Below are 18310 nucleotides of genomic sequence, written 5' to 3'. Positions count from 1 at the left end.
TAAGGTGTTGTTGATATATGACTGACTCCTTGCTGTTTATTTTATATTCTAAGGTATTTTCCCACTTCATTACTGTTACTGTGTTACTTGTCAAGTTGTCAACAAGCCAGCAATGCCAACTTCTCATTTTCAGCATCACTAAATATTATTAGCTTTGTTCGTGGAGACAGTCCATGATTGGTTTCTGACTGAAGCGCATGCGCAGTTCCATTTTCAAGCGCTTGAAAACGGAACTGCGCATGCGCATGAGTCAAAAACCAGTCATGGACTGTGCGAACAAAGCTAATATCAAATCTAACGATTTTGCTCCACAATCTAACGAATTTTTGACAGCATTTTACCGATTTTATTTTTTTTCGTTTGGGAACACTGTATGTGAGCGGAGTCGGCCAGCTCCGAGCGGGCCTATTAAATGATATTTAAAATGCCTGAATACCATTCGATGCTTTCTGTAAATTTGGTAATAATAAAGTTGTCTTAATGGACATGTATTGAGTGATTTAGTACATTTAAAAGTTATTTACATGCTTTAACATAATTTTTGAATATATCTTTTTCTATTTTAAAGCTATTAAAATTATTGGGTAGGCCCGGCCTATCCTGCCTACCCCCAAAAGCCGCCACTGCCTCCCACTCAAGAAGGTCCGGAACATTGTTTAAATAATCAAAATGTCAAAAAATTAAGGAAAAATTTGATTTTTTTCTTCATTTTTTGATTATAACTTTAAAAGTATTCATTTTCGAGAAAAGTTGCACTGACATAAAAGTTGCGTAATTAAATTTCCTAAAATACAGGATTAGTTAAAATTTTTAAAAATTGACACCCTTGTTGCAAAATAGCAATAATTGCGAAAAAATCATAAAAAACAAGTATTCTCATTTTACGTTTTTCAATCGTTTATGCTACGCTTAGGACCCTCATAATTTTACCCAGAAAAACTGTGAATTTCATTAAGATCGGTTCAATAGATTTTGCAATCCAGCTTTCGCAAAAAAATTCATTTTTTCAAAATGTTGCAGAACTGAAAATAAAGCAGACAGCAAGTTGAATTTATTTTTACGTATAGAAGAATACTGTACCTTTCTTCTATATGTAAAAAAAATTCAACTTGCTATCTGCTTTATTGTCAGTACTGCAACATTTTGAAAAAATTAATTTTGTTTGCAAAAGCTGGATTGCAAAATTATTATTTTGCAAAATGTATTGAATCGATCTTAATGAAATTTACAGTATTGTTTTATTATACCATAAACATTTTCTGGTTAAAATATGAAGGTCGTAAGTGTAGCATAAATGGTTGAAAAACGTAAAATGCGAATACTCATTTTTTATGTTTCTTTTCGCAATTATTGCAGTTTTGCAACAAGGATGACACTTTTTAAAATTTTTAACCAATCCTATATTGTAGGAAATTTAATTACGCAACTTTTATGCCAGTGTAACTTTTCGCAGAAGTGAATACTTTGAAAGTTAGAATCAAAAAACGAAGAAAAAATCGAAGTTTTTCTTCATTTTTTGACATTTTGATTATTTAAAGAATGTTCCGGACCTTTTTGAGTGGAAGGATAACTCAATTATTATTTCCAAAGAATTTTCAAAATATCTATTAGACAAGTTCATTAAAAATTATCCATCATTCTTTAATCAAATAAAATAAGAAAATTGATTAACAGTTTTATATGCTGATCTAAATATTTTCGGAAGGTGGAATAAGTTACAAAATATGTTTAATTTTATATACTGCAATTCATTAGGTGTAACAAACTGTTACCGAAATTAATAAATTATTGTGCTCAAATGTGGGAAAATTCTGCCTCAAATGAACAGGATTTCTCTTGTCTCAAAAGAGTCAAAACGTATTGTCCAAACACCATGAAACAAGAGAGAATGTCAAACTTGTCTCAAATGTCAATAGAAAAAAACTTTTAAAACCTCTCCAAAACAATAATAAATTTTACAATGACCCATTTTGCTACTTCGAAACAACATAGACTAGAGTTAATTTATAAACAGGTTTAGGTTCTAAATTTATAGGAAGAAAAAACAAAAAAAAAAATAAAAAAATAAAAACCAAAAATCTTCTATGAAATTGAAGCCTTTTAATTAGATGGCATACCTATCTGAGGAGACAAAACCTTGTCGACCCTGTCCCTAAAGCCACGAGCCGCCACTGTTTTGAGGCATCCTGTATACAAACATTTATAAAAAACTAACTTTTTGTAGTATTCAAAACAGTTATCATTATTAACAACCATGAAAACTACTGTCGAACCGTGATTATTGGTCACACTTGACCGAGTTGTGTCACGTAATAATTATATTTCTACTTACCTAAATTTGTTAGATCATTAGCATTTTTATCCTCTCGCATATCCTTTTCAACGGAAACCAATTTGTTACCCTTGAATTGCTGAAGTTGCATAAGGACTAGTTCATCATAAGGTTCATAGCAGAACAACACTTCTTGTTTTCTACTTTTCAGAGATTCATAGTAAGGAGAGTTCTCAGCTAACGTTCGGCTAAAACATATTATAAAAGTTAGTTTAACGTCAACAATACACAAGAATAAAAAACCGCTAAACGCAGTAAAAATGAGTGGCGCATACAATACTCCAGCTACAAAAGATCTGATATGAATATTACGTGGCGCGAAAATGTATTTTCATTTGGATGCAAAATAAAATTCTAGTTTTATTTTAAAAGATTTTTTCATGATATTTGCTAAATTTGAAGTAAAACGCGCCACAAAAGAGTAACTTTGATACAGTTTGAATTTTGAAGCTCTTTTGTGGCGCGTTTACTTCTAATTTAGCAAATAATATGAAAAAATCTTTTAAAATAACACTAGAATTTTATTTTGCGTCAAAATGAAAATACATTTTCGAGCCACGTAATATTCATATCAGATCTTTTGTAGCTGGACATGCGCCACTCATTTTTACGGCGTTTAGCGGTTTTTTATTCTTGTATCAGGAGTTTTTCAAAGTTATTTATAAATTAAATGTATGAAGTTGAATGTAATGTTTCTGGATGACACGTTAAGCTTCATAAATGGTCGCCTTTATCGCATTATCTCCCAATAATGATCTAGTGTACATCGAATGTACACTAGACTTTCTTCTATTCGAAATAGATTGAAAAAAAAATATTGGGATGGCCGGTAAATGAACTCGGATTGCCCGATCAAATTTAGCGTCGTAAACATTACAAGTACATAAACCATTTCGGGGATAATGGTTAATTGGATTATACTTTTGTGGCTCATTAACTTCTAAACGGCTTAAGCGACATTTGATCACTAAACATGAGTTTGAAACGTACTGACAAGTAGTATCTGATGCATCTAAAATCTAAGGTCAAGTATTATAATTGAAGGTATTACAGGAATTATTGAGCTTGAAAAACTGTTTTTTCCCATAGGAAATAGATTTGATCATACTTATGAAGCATACAGGGTGTCTGCGTAACTTGCAGATTACCGATTCCGAACATCATTGTTATTTATTAGACATGTAATAACTCTTTTATTAATAATTTTAGGAAAAAAAGTTATTCTTCATAAAAATCTGTGCATGGTCTAAACCTCAAGATGCAACCATCAGTTATCCAAGTTTGTTAATTTTATACGAGGTGTGTCAAATAATATGAATTTAGAAAGAATTCTTTCTAAATTCATATTATTTGACACACCATGCACAAAATCTGTGCATGGTCTAAACCTCAAGATGCAACCATCAGTTATCCAAGTTTGTTAATTTTATACGAGGTGTGTCAAATAATATGAATTTAGAAAGAATTCTTTCTAAATTCTTTCTAAATTCATATTATTTGACACACCTCGTATAAAATTAACAAACTTGGATAACTGATGGTTGCATCTTGAGGTTTAGACCATGCACAGATTTTTATGAAGAATAACTTTTTTTCCTAAAATTATTAATAAAAGAGTTATTACATGTCTAATAAATAAAAATGATGTTCGGGATCGGTAATTTAGGAAAATTTCAGAAATTTTTTTTCAAGTAGAAGGCTGTTATTGCATATTTAAATATGGTTTTTAATTACAAATAACTTTTCATAATAAAATTTTTTGATATTTTGAAATATAAAGGTAGTTTGCTCTTGAGCGAAATTTATATTTTTTGACATACCTCGTATACTGTTGACAAAATTTGATATCTGATGATTGCATCTTAGGTTTTAGACTATGCAGAGCACTTTATAAAGAATGACTTTTTTTCGTAAAATTGATATTAAAAAAGTTTCCCATATGGTTCCAAGTTACGCAGACACCCTGTATAACTTAAAAATTCGAATTTTCCCGGATATGAGGTATGCACCGTTAGATGCGCCTAGAGCCCTTCTACAAACGCTGAGTTATTGGTGCAATTCGTAGGTTGAAATTTTGAGTAGGTAATTGTCGAAAAACCAAAATTTTCAAAGTTTAGTTTTTCAGTTTTTCGGATACACTGAGCGGTGTGTATCTCTGATCCTAACGGCTTAGATACAATTTGAAAGCTTAACTCAACACTATTGATTTGGTGTATTTGCGGTTCTCCTGTCTCTTCTTGAACCGAAGATATATACCCCCAAAAAATATGCCGTTTTGTACCTACCAAGTCCTATAGCTGGCTTATGGGTGATCAAAAGCCACAAACTACACCGGTTCTGAATCGGCCCTGAAACCCCTTAAAACACAAAAAAAAATTCAGATCGGTTTAACTTTTCCACATACATACATACATACATATTCACAAAATTGAATCATATTTCTGAGCTCGGTAAAGGCTATAGCGGGATAAGATGGTCAAAAATGCCCCCGCACGGATCAGCGCCACTACTTATGTTTTCGATAAAGGATATAAAATTATGCCCTCTTGCAAATTTTTAGCTACCCAGAGGTCCTAAAACCTCTTAAATCGAGAAAAGAAGAATTTTTAGGTTTTATTTTTTTGTAAGAGCAATTTTAATTTAAAAAATCTGAAAAAATTCAAGAGGATGTATATTTTGCATACAAAACACCCTGATTTTTTTCAGATTTTTGTAATAAAAAATGAGCCCAGGAAAAACTTTTGAAATTTTCAAAAAAATTTTAGGTTATGTAAATATGATTTGGCCAACTTGCAAATGGTATTTTTTTCTGAGTTTTTTATCGGTCTTTTGAATGGCAGAGGCAGAATTTTTAATATCTGAGCGGAAAGAACGAAAAAATTGAAAAACCCGTGTTTGGCTGTCTCGAGATGCATCTCGGGACAGCCAATTTTAGGATTTAGGATCCTGACTACAACAACAGAAAAAACGCTAAAAGTGTGAATTTTGTCATAAAATTTGTTATGTGGGCTTATAATAATATTTGGAACAGCTTTTCCAAATAACTTTTTTCGATATCTCTAACGCGAAGCAAATTGAATCGCATATCGAAAATTCACCCTGTTTGTGGATATAATATTATCAATTTGATAATTTATTGCAACTGATATAGTCGTATTTTTTATACCTTGATTCAAAATATACATTTAAAATACTGACTAATTCACTAATTTTATCATAAAAAGTTCAAATTGATTGCATTGAAGTATTGAACCAATTATTAATGTGTATTAATAATTAATGTGTATTAATAATGTGTATATAATTACGTGTAATAATATAATATATTATCATATAATATACAGAGTGAGTTTTATGTACGGAAACCCTCAATTATCTCGAAATCGGTTTGCACGATGTTTATAAATTTTGGTGGGTAGGGGTTTTCTAATGCGACCGATGTTATAGTGATAATTACATTGTTGTCAGATCTTCCGTTTTTCTAAAAATCTAATAAAATTTTTTACTTCAATTGGAATACCTTTTATATTTTTTGCGTTTTGAAGTCTTTAAAAAATACTAATTATTTTTCATGTTATATTCCCCATACCTAAAGGTCATACTTTCGGAATTATTGCTACATTTATTTTAAAAAATTTAAACAAATTATAAAAATCAATTTTTTCGGCCCGGGTACACATTATTTTACGTTCTTTGGACCATTGGGAACAAAAAAGTTCTTTTGTAATTTTTCCCTAAAGTTAATCGTTTTCGAGTTATAACCAATTTAAAACTGAAAAAAAAATCGAATAATGACGATTTTCAAGGTTCAAAAATACAAATCAAAAATATTATTTTTGTTACTACCCAGTATACAAATTCAAGTTCAAGCCTTATTTTACCAGTTACCAATAAGTAATTTAAGCTTGTTTCATTCTAAAATATTGTTTTTTAGTTGTTAATGCAGCCCGATCGCCCGTCCTCTCATATGCGCTCCACTAACTTTTTAATTATTAAAAAGCAATGTTTTAGAATAAAACGGGCCAAAAATGTTTATATCGAGCGCCTAGAAGAAGGTCTTAGCTTGAATTTGGGTACTCAGCAGTTTCAAAAATAATATTTTTTATTTTCAAGGTTCAAAAACACAATTTTTGAACCTTGAAAATCGTCATTATTCGATTTTTTTCAGTTTTAAATTGTTTAGAGCTCGAAAACCATTAACATTAGAGAAAAACTACAAAAGACCTTTTTTGGGTCTATAATATGAAAATATAACATGAAAAATAATCGGTATTTCTTAAGGACTTCAAAACGCAAAAGACATACAAGGTGTTCCATTTGAAATAAGAAAGTTCATTAGATTTCCAGAAAAACGGAAGCTCTGACAACAATGTAATTATCACTATAATATCGGCTGCATTAGAAAACCCCTACCCATCAAAACCTATAAAAATCGTGCAAGACGTTTCCGAGATAATTGAGGGTTTTTATACATAAAACTCACTCTGTATATTATAATTACATACTATAATAATACATAATATATTAATACGCACTAATTGGTTCAATACTTCAATGCAATAAATTTGAACTTTTTATGATAAAATTAGTGAATTAGTCAGTATTTCGAATGTATATTTTGAATCAAGGTATAAAAAATACGACTATATTAGTTGCAATAAATTATCAAATTGATAATATACAGTGTGTCGCATTTAAGATGAAAACACCCCTATATTTCGGCTATCAAAATATATACAGTTTTGAAATTTGGCACAGTCGTACAGGTTGATGGTTCACAATTTTTAAAATAGTCAACTGAAATTTAAATTTTAAACGCAATCTACTGCGAATCCACAAACTGGGTGAGTTTTCGATATGCGATTCAATTTGCTTCGCGTTAGAGATATCGAAAAAAAAGTTATTCCAAATATTAATATAAGCCCACATACCAAATTTTATGACAAAATTCACACTTTTAGTGTTTTTTCAGTTGTTGTAGTCAGGATCCTAAATCCTAAAATTGGCTGTCCCGAGATGCATCTCGAGACAGCCAAAAACGGTTTCTTCAATTTTTTCGTTCTTTCCGCTCAGATATTAAAAATTCTGCCTCTGCCATTCAAAATATCGATAAAAAACTCACAAAAAAATACCATTTGCAAGTTGGCCAAATCATATTTACATAACCTAAAAATTTTTTGAAAATTTCAAAAATTTTTCCTGGGCTCATTTTTTATTACAAAATTCTGAAAAAAATCAGGCTGTTTTGTATGCAAAATATACATCCTCTTGAATTTTTTCAGATTTTTTAAATTAAAATTGCGCTTACAAAAAAATAAAACCTAAAAATTCTTCTTTTCTCGATTTAAGAGGTTTTAGGACCTCTGGGTAGCTAAAAATTTGCATGAGGGCATAATCTGATATCTTTTATCGAAAACAAAGTAGCGGCGCTGATCGGTGCGGGGGCATTTTTGACCATCTTATCCCGCTATAGCCTTTTGAATGGTATGACCGATTTTCAAAATTAGACATGCGTTGGAAAGGTAATGATCAGTACTATCACCAGCCGCAAAGGTCGGACTTAAATTTTCGAAATTTTTGGTAGTTTTGGGGACGAGAACGAAAAACAGAACCTAAATAGGAAGGGCCGTAAAATCCACACCCTTGGACCAAAATTGATGGTTGACATATGGATGGGTGAGTCTTTTCCTGAACTTTAAGGTGGGATTTGGCCCAATTTTCAATTCAGCCAGATTTAGAAAATCGAAAATTTCGTGTATATATATAGTGTCGCGTATAGGGGGGTTATGCGCCACTGGTGAGAACTGCCGATCTCTTGGGATAAATATCAAAATCAAGTAAAATCGTAAAATTGTAAATTAAGGAATTTTTTCTTCTTTTGGCATCATAACCATGCATGGATCTTTATCTGTCCGGCTATGTCCTTCCATTCAGACCTCTCTTGTGCTCTTCTCCTCCATTGTCTTACATTCATAGTTTTCAGGTCGTCTTCCACGTCATCCAACCATCTCACTCTCTTTTTTTCGTACTCCTATCGGCTTCATTGTAATATTTTCTTTGTTGATTTTGTATCTTCTTGTCTCTGGACATATCCTACCCATGACATTATCTGACTTTTAACAAATCTTACAATAATATTGTGCCCTTCATTTAATTCATTAATCTCATCGTTTCTCCTGATTCCTTATGTGCCGTCTTCCTCTTTCACCGGATCGTATACTTTTCTTAGTACATATCTTTCTTTCAAATGCCTTGAGTTTTGCTTCATCTTTTTTTGTTATTACCCATTACCCAGGTCTCATAACCATAGGTTACTGCGGGTCTATTTAACGTTCTGTAGATAGTAATATCGCTTCTTTTCTATAATAATTTGATGTCATCTATTTTTTATTCGAATAGTATGTACGATTCCCATTAGAAATACGTGCATTAATATAGCTATTTACTGAATTCTTTTGATTGATTTCTGTGCCCAGATATGTGAAGGGATCCACACGTTCGATATAGACGAGCGGCACACTAATTTGGGGCTTAGAAATCGAAAAAGCTACCATGATAGATGAATGGAAAATTTTTGCCATTCTTTATATTTTCGAGGTCATTGAATCCGAATATGAAGTTTATATTTATCTATTTAGAATTGGTGGAACATGTTCAAAAATCACATTTTAACCAAAAAATGCGAAAAGTCAATTTTAATGATTTTTTAACTTAACTCGCTGTATCTTTGATCGCTGTCAATATTTCCTTTTAAAAATTTTACTGTACCTATTATCCTTGAGGTGTTTAGATAACAATGCGATTTTTCTGAGATGTTTACAAAAATTAAAAGAGGAGTTGATAATTTGTTAACATTTTGTCGTCGTATTACGTTAGTTTAAAGTTTACTTAAAAAATTTGAGTCTTTTCAATTTAGAATTTTAACTAACACAGCACTAAAGCATAAGTCATGAAGAAGTTCTCTGAAAACTTTCATAAATATGCAATAGGAAAAATGTTATGTGACTTTATAGACGAGCGGCACACCCCAAAAACACGCTTATTTCTCGAGATATTGACCACGGTGTGATGAATGGCTAAAATTGGTCATACTTTATGTTTTTGATGGAGCTGAAAACGAAAATGAGGTTTATTTTGAATATTATTTGGGGAAACATTGTCAAAATCGCAATATTACCCTAAAAATAAAAGAAATTAAATCACCTTTTTTTTCTTTTAACTCGCTACAACTCTGTTCCAATTTATTTTTTTCTGAAATTTTTATAGTATATATCTATCACATTTCTGAACACAATGGGACCTGCTTTAATCTTTCAGTCTTATACTCAGAATATAATAAAAGTTATGGCTAAAATTGGTCATACTTTATGTTTTTGATGGAGCTGAAAACGAAAATGAGGTTTATTTTGAATATTATTTGGGGAAACATTGTCAAAATCGCAATATTACCCTAAAAATAAAAAAAATTAAATCACCTTTTTTTTCTTTTAACTCGCTACAACTCTGTTCCAATTTATTTTTTTCTGAAATTTTTATAGTATATATCTATCACATTTCTGAACACAATGGGACCTGCTTTAATCTTTCAGTCTTATACTCAGAATATAATAAAAGTTATGGATCTTTTAAAGTAAAAGGTGCAAATTCTTGAATTGCAAAGTTTAATCGCAAAAGTTGAGTGACAAAATTTGAAATTTACCTTTTAATTCAAGTTTATGTTAAAATATAGAGTACAAAGAACAAAATGTTTTAGAGAAAAAAAAGGTGCAACTTTTAATTTAAAGAAAAACGTGATTTGTTTTTTTTTTATTTTTAGGATAAAACTGCGATTTTGACAATGTTCCCCCACTTAAAATTCAAAATAAACCTCATTTTCGTTTTCAGCGCCACCAAAAACATAAAGTATGACCAAAATTAACCATTCACCACACCGTGGTCAGTATCTCGAGAAATAAGCGTTTTTTGGCGGAGTCCCACTCGTCTATAAAGTCACATAACTTTTTTCCTATTGCATACTTTGACTTGACATTTTCCAGAAAACTTTTTCATGAGTTACATTTTAATGATGTGTTGGTTAAAATTACAAACTAAAAAGTTTGTTACTCAACTTTTTTAAGTAAACATGAAACTAACGAAATCTGACGACAAAATGTTTAAAAATTAACAATTCCTCTTTTAACCCTTAAACGCCCAACCTTTTTTAGGTTCCATGTACGTCCAAGGGTGGGTAAAAAATGTCCACCTCGAAAATAGCTAATATATTTATTGAGAGTTGTTGGAAATGGATTAAACTTAAGAATCTCATGCTTAATAAATACAGCATCTTCTAAAATATTAATATAAACAATTTACAAACCTTACAACAAAATTACAACGTACATCAAAATTAACATACCAGTAAAAGCCATTAATTCAGATTTGTCGATTTTCTCCACATTCTTCCTATCAGCCTCCTCATTGGCGGATAATTATGTCGATAATGTCATTATACGTCGATAATTATATGTATTATGTTCCTACCAACGAGAAATTATAGAGAAACCTTTAGTAACAAGTTTTACCAAGGGTGTACTTTTTATGCCTACCCATATTTAACTCATGATATTACTTTTATTTTCAAAAATATCGGTAAAACCCAATTAACATTCGATAAAGGGCTGTATTTTTAACAATAAATAATTTTTGAAAAATTTTTAAACACGTAATAAATACGTTACAAGGGAATACGCATTATGTGGACATTTTTTACCCACCCTTGGGCGTTTAAGGGTTAAATTTTTTAAACATTTCTGACAAATCTCGTGGATATCTAAATACTTCAAAGATGATACAGTAAAATTTTCAAAAAGAAATGTTTACAGTGACCAAAGATACAGCGAGTTAAATTTGAAAAATTATCAAAATTGATTTTCCGCATTTTTGCATAAAATTTGATTTTTGAACATGTTCCAGCAATTTTATTGATGGAAATTTATTTCAACATTTACGTGCTCACTGTATATAAACTATGATGTAATAAATCATCATGACAATATTAATTGATATGATCACTAACATAGTCAAATTCGCATAACATGGTCAAGGTATTTAAAATTAGTGCAATTTTACGTCATTGAACAATTCACGCTTATTTTATTAGGCACGGGTGCAGTAATATTCAAAAACGAGTATCACCGAGGCTATTGATATAGTGTTTGTTTTTTTAAATAATATTCTTTTAAGAGCGTAGGCGCAAAATTCCGGCCCAATGCTTTTCCATTTTTTTCGAACCCTGAGAAAACTAATTACCTAGTATTTTTGAAAATTTTGAACGCAAAATGAAAGATTACATTATTACCGAGGGTTGAAAGCCCCTGAAAACTTTTATAATGTTTATTTTAGTAGATTACAGGGGCGACAAAGAAGAGACAATTGAGTGTAATTTTTAATTTTAAATATTTCATTCAAAAGAAAATTTTCGTTTATTTTAAGGGACTTTCGGCCCTCGGTAATAATGTAATCTTTCACTCTGCGCTTAAATTTTTCAAAAATATTTATTAGTTTTTTCAGGATTTGAAAAAAATGAATGCATTTAAAAAGCATTGGCCTGAAATTTTGCGCCTACGCCCTTAATACTATCGAGTGTCCTATCCACAAAAATTAAAACGGGATTAAAATATTACAGGGGTAGGCGCAAAATTTCGACTCCAATGCTTTTTAAATGCATTCATTTTTTTTCGAATCCTGAGAAAACTAATTAGTATTTTTGAAAAATTTAAACGCAGAATGAAAGATTACGTTATTACCGAGGGCCGAAAGTCCCTGAAAACTTATATAATGTTTATTTTAATAAATTACAGGGGTGAAAAACAAAAGAGAAAATTTGGTGTGATTTTTAATTTCAAATAGCTCATTCAAAAGTAACTTTTTGTTTAACATGAAGAGAAGTATCCATTCTCAAATGTGGTCTCGAGGTAAGAAAGTAGAAAACTCAAAGAGGTACCACAAAAATGTATATTATAAAAATGTCATACAAGGACGCGTTTCGGCTCTTACCGAGCCATCATCAGCTTGAAATACAGGAGCAAAGTCTAAAACTGTCCAGACCAGGAAGGAGGAAGAATCTAATGGCTTACATTGTATTGGGTTCTTTAGGTTTCATTCTAAGTTATAAGTAGTGTATTAGACATTAAGGGTATAAATTCATTTTAAGATTTAAATGACTTCCTCTTTGAGAGAAACCATCTTGCGAACAGATCAGGTGCAAGGAACTTTTCGGTGAACTGTCAAATTGCTGTCAGTGATGACAGATCTGTCATCACTGACAGCAATTTGACAGTTCACCGAAAAGTTCCTTGCACCTGATCTGTTCGCAAGATGGTTTCTCTCAAAGAGGAAGTCATTTAAATCTTAAAATGAATTTATACCCTTAATGTCTAATACACTACTTATAACTTAGAATGAAACCTAAAGAACCCAATACAATGTAAGCCATTAGATTCTTCCTCCTTCCTGGTCTGGACAGTTTTAGACTTTGCTCCTGTATTTCAAGCTGATGATGGCTCGGTAAGAGCCGAAACGCGTCCTTGTATGACATTTTTATAATATACATTTTTGTGGTACCTCTTTGAGTTTTCTACTTTCTTAACTTTTTGTTTATTCTAAGTGACTTTCGACCCTCGGCAATAATGTCATATTTCATTCTGCGATTAAATTTTTCAAAAATATTTATTAGTTTTTTCAGGATTCGAAAAAAACGAATGTATTTAAAAAGCATTGTCATAAAATGTTGCGCCTACGGCCCTTAATATTATTATGAAACAGTGTGTATTTTCTGAATTAACCATTTCAATAAGAACGATAGAGAAAATGATAGGAAAAGAGAGAAAAGGATTCACATCCGAAATTTACACAAAAGACAATAACTTACCTTGGGGCTGCTAAATAATAAATAGTCCTATTATCTGTAGCTCTTGCCAGATAATCATTTAAGGTTACTTTTTTTTCAGGAGCTTCATGAGATGATTCGAATAATAATAAATTTGCAGCACTTTCCTAGAACAAAAAAAAATTAAAAGAAAATCTACAATAAATACGATTTCTATGAGTATATAACTGTATATGCAACTACTGTAAAGGCCACTTCTGTCAATGTCAATATCAATATGTTTGGTTATTTCAAATCAAAATAAAACCGCCAAACAAACTAAAGTTAAAATTTTATAATAATCTGTGAGAGTGTGTCTACTGAGCTGGTCTAGTTCATTTTTTTCTTTATTAACGTAATTGATTATTATATATATTTCAAAAGTGAATCTCTATTAATATCGCTGAAAATGTCTTTAACACAAAGTAGTCAATTCCTAACCTCTCAAAATTCAATTCAAAAGTCTCAAGATATCAAGACTCGGATACGAATGTTTAAGACTACACTGGAAGAAATTGGAATACAACTGTCTTTCGGAGACGAGCCCCACGTTCTTACACAAGAGCAGTCACTAGTTGTAAGAGATTTGGAAAAGTATTTGGAACAGTCTAACGATGTATTTGAGAGCTTTATGACGGGTTTAAAGATTTTATGCAAAAAGGAAAAGTATTTTAAGAAAGCTTTAGCGTTAACTTATTTGAGAAAAAGAAACAATGAGACTATTGGTGCAAGTGCAGGACAAAGGAAGAAGGATGAACAGGAGAGTTTATTTAGGTAAGATTGTGGTATTATTTAGGTAATTTATAGTCCTAGTAATGGTTTTAGTAGAAACACTTTAACACCATGGCTGCGTTAGGAGACAAATAGACCTAGTATTATACTAATGATTGGCCGCATCGACTATGTCAACGCACTGTGGCAAAGGTTCACAACATGACATATTATGCCTTGAAACGCACTCAACATAAGTTAATAATACCCATTTGTGACAAGATATATGGAGAGTAAGGTTCAACCACGAGTTATACTAATATTACAAAGAACAGTCTATAGCAAATTATGCAAAAATACAAAGAACACTTAGCTGAACTCTGTGGTACTAAGACAAAACCTGATATGTCAAAAATTATCGATTTTTCGTTTTTAATGCCAATATGTACAGTTATGATCATTGAATAGTTTACAGGCTTACGTATCAAGGAGCCAATTTCTTAAATTTTTACCTCGTTTAAACCCACCTTTTATGTCAAAGTGACGTTAACACTGGTGTATCTACAATAGGTTGATTAAAATTAAAAAGTCAAAATAATATAGATATATTTTACAAAATTTATCAAAATGGGATAGTATAGAAAGAAGTTTTTTGAATAAAATGGATTGTGGTCTTAAAAGGTAACGAAAATAGGGAAGTATGGTTTTAAAATATCCATTTTATTTTAAAACTATTTTATATTAAATTATGATAAACAAATGTTAAATAAGAAACAATAATTTGTGTAATTCTTCAACGCGCAGTGCAAATACTGCCCAGAAACGCTGTCTCTTCGTTAGCTTTTTAAGCTCTGGCAAAAGGAGATTCTCTCAAATAATCTACTATTATTCGTCTGCTATAACTTTTCCCATGCATCACAATTCATTTTCAAACGAATTAAGTCAAAACATAAAGTGAAACGTATGCCGATGTGTGTAGTATATAGTGTACAGTATACAAAATGTATATACACGTCAACATTCGTTTCACTTTATGTTTTGACTTAATTTCTTTGAAAATGAATCATGACGCATGGGAAAAGTTATAGCGAACGAACAATAACAACTCATTATTAAGGTGTAACTCAAAATTAAGGTGTAAACTATTCAGTGATCGTAACTATACATTGAGCGATGAAGAATATGATGACAAAACCCAACATGGCTAAACACATTCATATAACCAGTAGATTATCAAATTAGTTTCAGATCTGTCCACTATTACAACAACACTGCAAACTTTTAAACTCATCTGCTGCAAAATCACGTTTTTTGACATATCGGGTTTGGCTTAGCACCACAGAACTATGGTGGGACATCAGCCAGTAGGAAAACCAAGGAAGAGGTGAATAGATGAAGTGAGAACTGATGCTAAAGTGATACTGAGGGTGGACAACTGGAGGAGAGCAGCCAGGGACAAAGATACTTGGAAGCAGATGCTGGGGGAGTAGATGCTGACTTGGGCTGTACCGCCATAGAAGAGAGGGTTTACATTATCGGCTATGTTTTGAGATAAAATGATGTGTTGTGTCAAGACTTAAGTGTCAAGAAGGATGTAAGAGACACATTAAGGTCATGCAGTCCGCCAAGATCACAGCACCATGAGACAGGTGCTGTCTCACGCAGGGCTTAACGTGTATAACGTAACGTAATATATATTTTGATGAGATGATATGAGTTTTGAACCATTCATAGAAGTTAGGGCAATAAAAGCAATGTGAATAACTTTTCACATATTGATGGTTGAAAGGTATAAGGTTGTAACCCACAAATCAACATTTTTCAGGAAGTAGAAAAGACGTTCCATTTAAGTAATTTGATGAGGAATTAACCTAATAATTTTTTTCATTAAATTATATATTAATAATTGACCCACAAATCAACTTTTTTCTACTTCCTGAAAAAAGTTGATTTGTGGGTTACAACCTTTTAAGCAATTTATTAATTTTCCTAATACACACATATACACGATACTCGAAATAAAAATAACATATACTTTTCTAAAATGAATTATAGCAGCTCAATGAATTCATTAATATTTAGAAGTTTCAGAGAATTTAATGAATTGCCTAATGAATTAAAAGACTGTAGGACAGTTAAAAGTTTTAAAGATAAATTAAAGGTTTTCCTTAAAAATTTAAAGTAGTATTTGAATTGGCAGAGAACGTGCACAATATTTTTTATTTATTTTTATTGACTTTTATTTATTTTTATTGACTTTTATTGGTTGGTGAACTTGTTAATTTGATTATAAATCGTTATTAATTTTGATTATAATTTGTTATTCATTTTAAGAATAAATTAAAGGTTTTTCTTGGGATAAATAGTTTTTTTATTGTGAATCATTGTATTGATTGATTTTCTTTCGTTTATAATACAGTGGAACCCCGATAAGTCGGCCCCCGATAACCCGTAAGTCCGGCTAACCCGGACCGATTTTTATCAGACAAACATTACAACAATAAAAATGTATGTCCTTTATGCTGGATTTTCCAATTTCTTTTCAACATCTTAAAATATTTTCTTTTATCTTTCCCTATAAACATATTGTTCCAATACTATAATATCTTATATTTTTCAGGCTAATTTTATTTATCATAATAAACTTTCTTCCTAAAAATTTGTCGCTTTAGCGAATTCCTATGTAGTTCATTCGTTTCAATTTTCAATGTCAAACACATTATACAATGAGAGATAATGCGTATTTGTGTAATTTGATACATAATATACCTTAGTAAAAATGTGTTATCGAAACCAACAGGCATCTGTAGTATCCTTTATTTACTTGAAACTGTCTTAGCAGTGTTTAGAAAAAACTATTAAAAAATTATTTTTCAAACAATGGTCTTAGTCTTCACTCTTATTAAATAACATAAGTTCGTTCTCGTTGCGAGACGGTATTGTGTGTAGTAAAGTCGCATTGTTTGTTCCGTTCTGTAATCGTTCGTAAATATATTCACATTTTGTGTTTCCGTGATTTTTTGTCTACGTAATGGCAATAAAACTTAAAATGTTGTTTTTGTTTCAAAATGATAACAAAAGACAGTTTGGACAATCGGTGCAAAGATAAGATAAAAATGAGACTCTCGACGACGCTTTGTATGTGTGGAACGCGAACGTGGTTTACAAGTGTCTGTGTGCCAATTATAACGGAGTTTATCTGTAAGCATACCATATTTTAATAATTTTTACCATTTTCTCCGGCTAACCCAAATTTTCGATAACCCGGATCGGCCGCGGTCCCGATTAATCCGAGTTAACGGGGTTCCACTGTATGTAAAAAAATGTATTTAAGTTAAAAATTTGTATATTAGGTCACTTATTTGGAAATAAATAAAGATATCTATCTATCTATATCTATCAATATTATATTTTTCTAAGATGTCTTAAGACTAGTATTTTTGTTAAAGTAAGTTAAGCATGGTAGCATAGACATTTTAATGTATTATACAAAAGATGTAAATTAAGTATGTATTTATTTACAGGATTTTTCTCAAAGTCGGATGTCTGCAAACAGAAGTAACTGAAGTACTTCTTGAAGAAATAACTTCAATATCGTGTGAAGCAACTGAAGATACATCATGGCTACATTCTCTCTTAAGTTCATTTCGATATTTACCTTACATGAAAGATCCGGAAAATATCACCACAAAACTAATAGATATTCTTGAAGTTGCTACTTATCCTGCTCAATTAGAGATCTTAGATACGATACCTGAAATTATACCGGACAGCCAATTTAGCGAAACCACGAAGCAATTGTGTAAGCTACTTGATGAAAAGGATGAGTTGACCGGAGCTATAATAGATTGTTTAAATGCACTGGACTTGGATGCTGATATGAGAACTGAAGTTCAGGATAGAGTACTGGAGAGAATGAGTGGTGGAACTTCTTTAAAAGATTTCCCCATTCTATTGTCAGTAAGTACAATTTATAATATTAATTTACAAAATCTATAAGAGATGGGTGTAAAAAAAGTATTGCATTAACACTCTCACTGTTAATGACAATATCACACTATCAACTTTTTAAAGACTTTGAATTTATATTGGGCATCGTTAAATTGTAGGGTCCGAGAAGTTAGCTACAGATATAAGGAAATGAAGGCATGACAGTGTTGCCATGTGTTCTTAGAATAAATCGGATAAGAGCATGTGATATATTTTTATTAATTTATTTATTAAGATGGAAAACATTATCTATGTAGATAAAATAACGAGAAAAAAATTTCAATTTCTCTAATTACATATGTCAAAATACCAAGATTTTAGTATTAATAATAAAGTTAAAAAGTGTAAAATAAGTAAAATTCTGCTACTTT

General features: G+C 31.1%; 2 protein-coding genes across 7 annotated transcripts in view; one reads left to right on the top strand and one right to left on the bottom strand.

Annotated features, from left to right (window-relative positions):
• LOC114343271 (heat shock protein 75 kDa, mitochondrial) overlaps positions 1 to 18310 on the bottom strand; it is a 331103-nt gene that overhangs the window by 20985 nt on the left and 291808 nt on the right. For 3 of the 5 annotated variants that reach the window (XM_050654276.1, XM_050654275.1, XM_050654273.1), the window contains exons 9-10: positions 13242 to 13366; positions 2333 to 2520 (exon numbers count right to left, since the gene is read on the bottom strand). The exons of 1 other annotated variant lie outside the window; for it this stretch is intronic. In XM_050654276.1, coding sequence (XP_050510233.1) covers positions 2333 to 2520; positions 13242 to 13366 — 313 coding nt within the window. The remainder of the gene's footprint in view (positions 1 to 2332; positions 2521 to 13241; positions 13367 to 18310) is intronic. One more of the 5 variants, XM_050654274.1, reaches the window with a different exon arrangement.
• LOC126886997 (Fanconi anemia group D2 protein) overlaps positions 13494 to 18310 on the top strand; it is a 262663-nt gene continuing 257846 nt past the window's right edge. Inside the window, exons 1-2 of one of the 2 annotated variants that reach the window (XM_050654270.1) lie at positions 13494 to 14012; positions 17474 to 17909. In XM_050654270.1, the coding sequence (XP_050510227.1) occupies positions 13648 to 14012; positions 17474 to 17909 (801 nt within the window). In that variant the 5' untranslated portion in view covers positions 13494 to 13647. The remainder of the gene's footprint in view (positions 14013 to 17473; positions 17910 to 18310) is intronic. The other variant, XM_050654271.1, reaches the window with a different exon arrangement.

This window comes from Diabrotica virgifera, chromosome 6 (genome assembly GCF_917563875.1).
Source record: "Diabrotica virgifera virgifera chromosome 6, PGI_DIABVI_V3a".
In the NCBI taxonomy this organism is placed as follows: Eukaryota; Metazoa; Arthropoda; class Insecta; order Coleoptera; family Chrysomelidae; genus Diabrotica; species Diabrotica virgifera.
The sequence above is the reverse complement of the archived record's forward strand: the minus strand, read 5'-3'. Positions and strand labels throughout refer to the sequence as shown.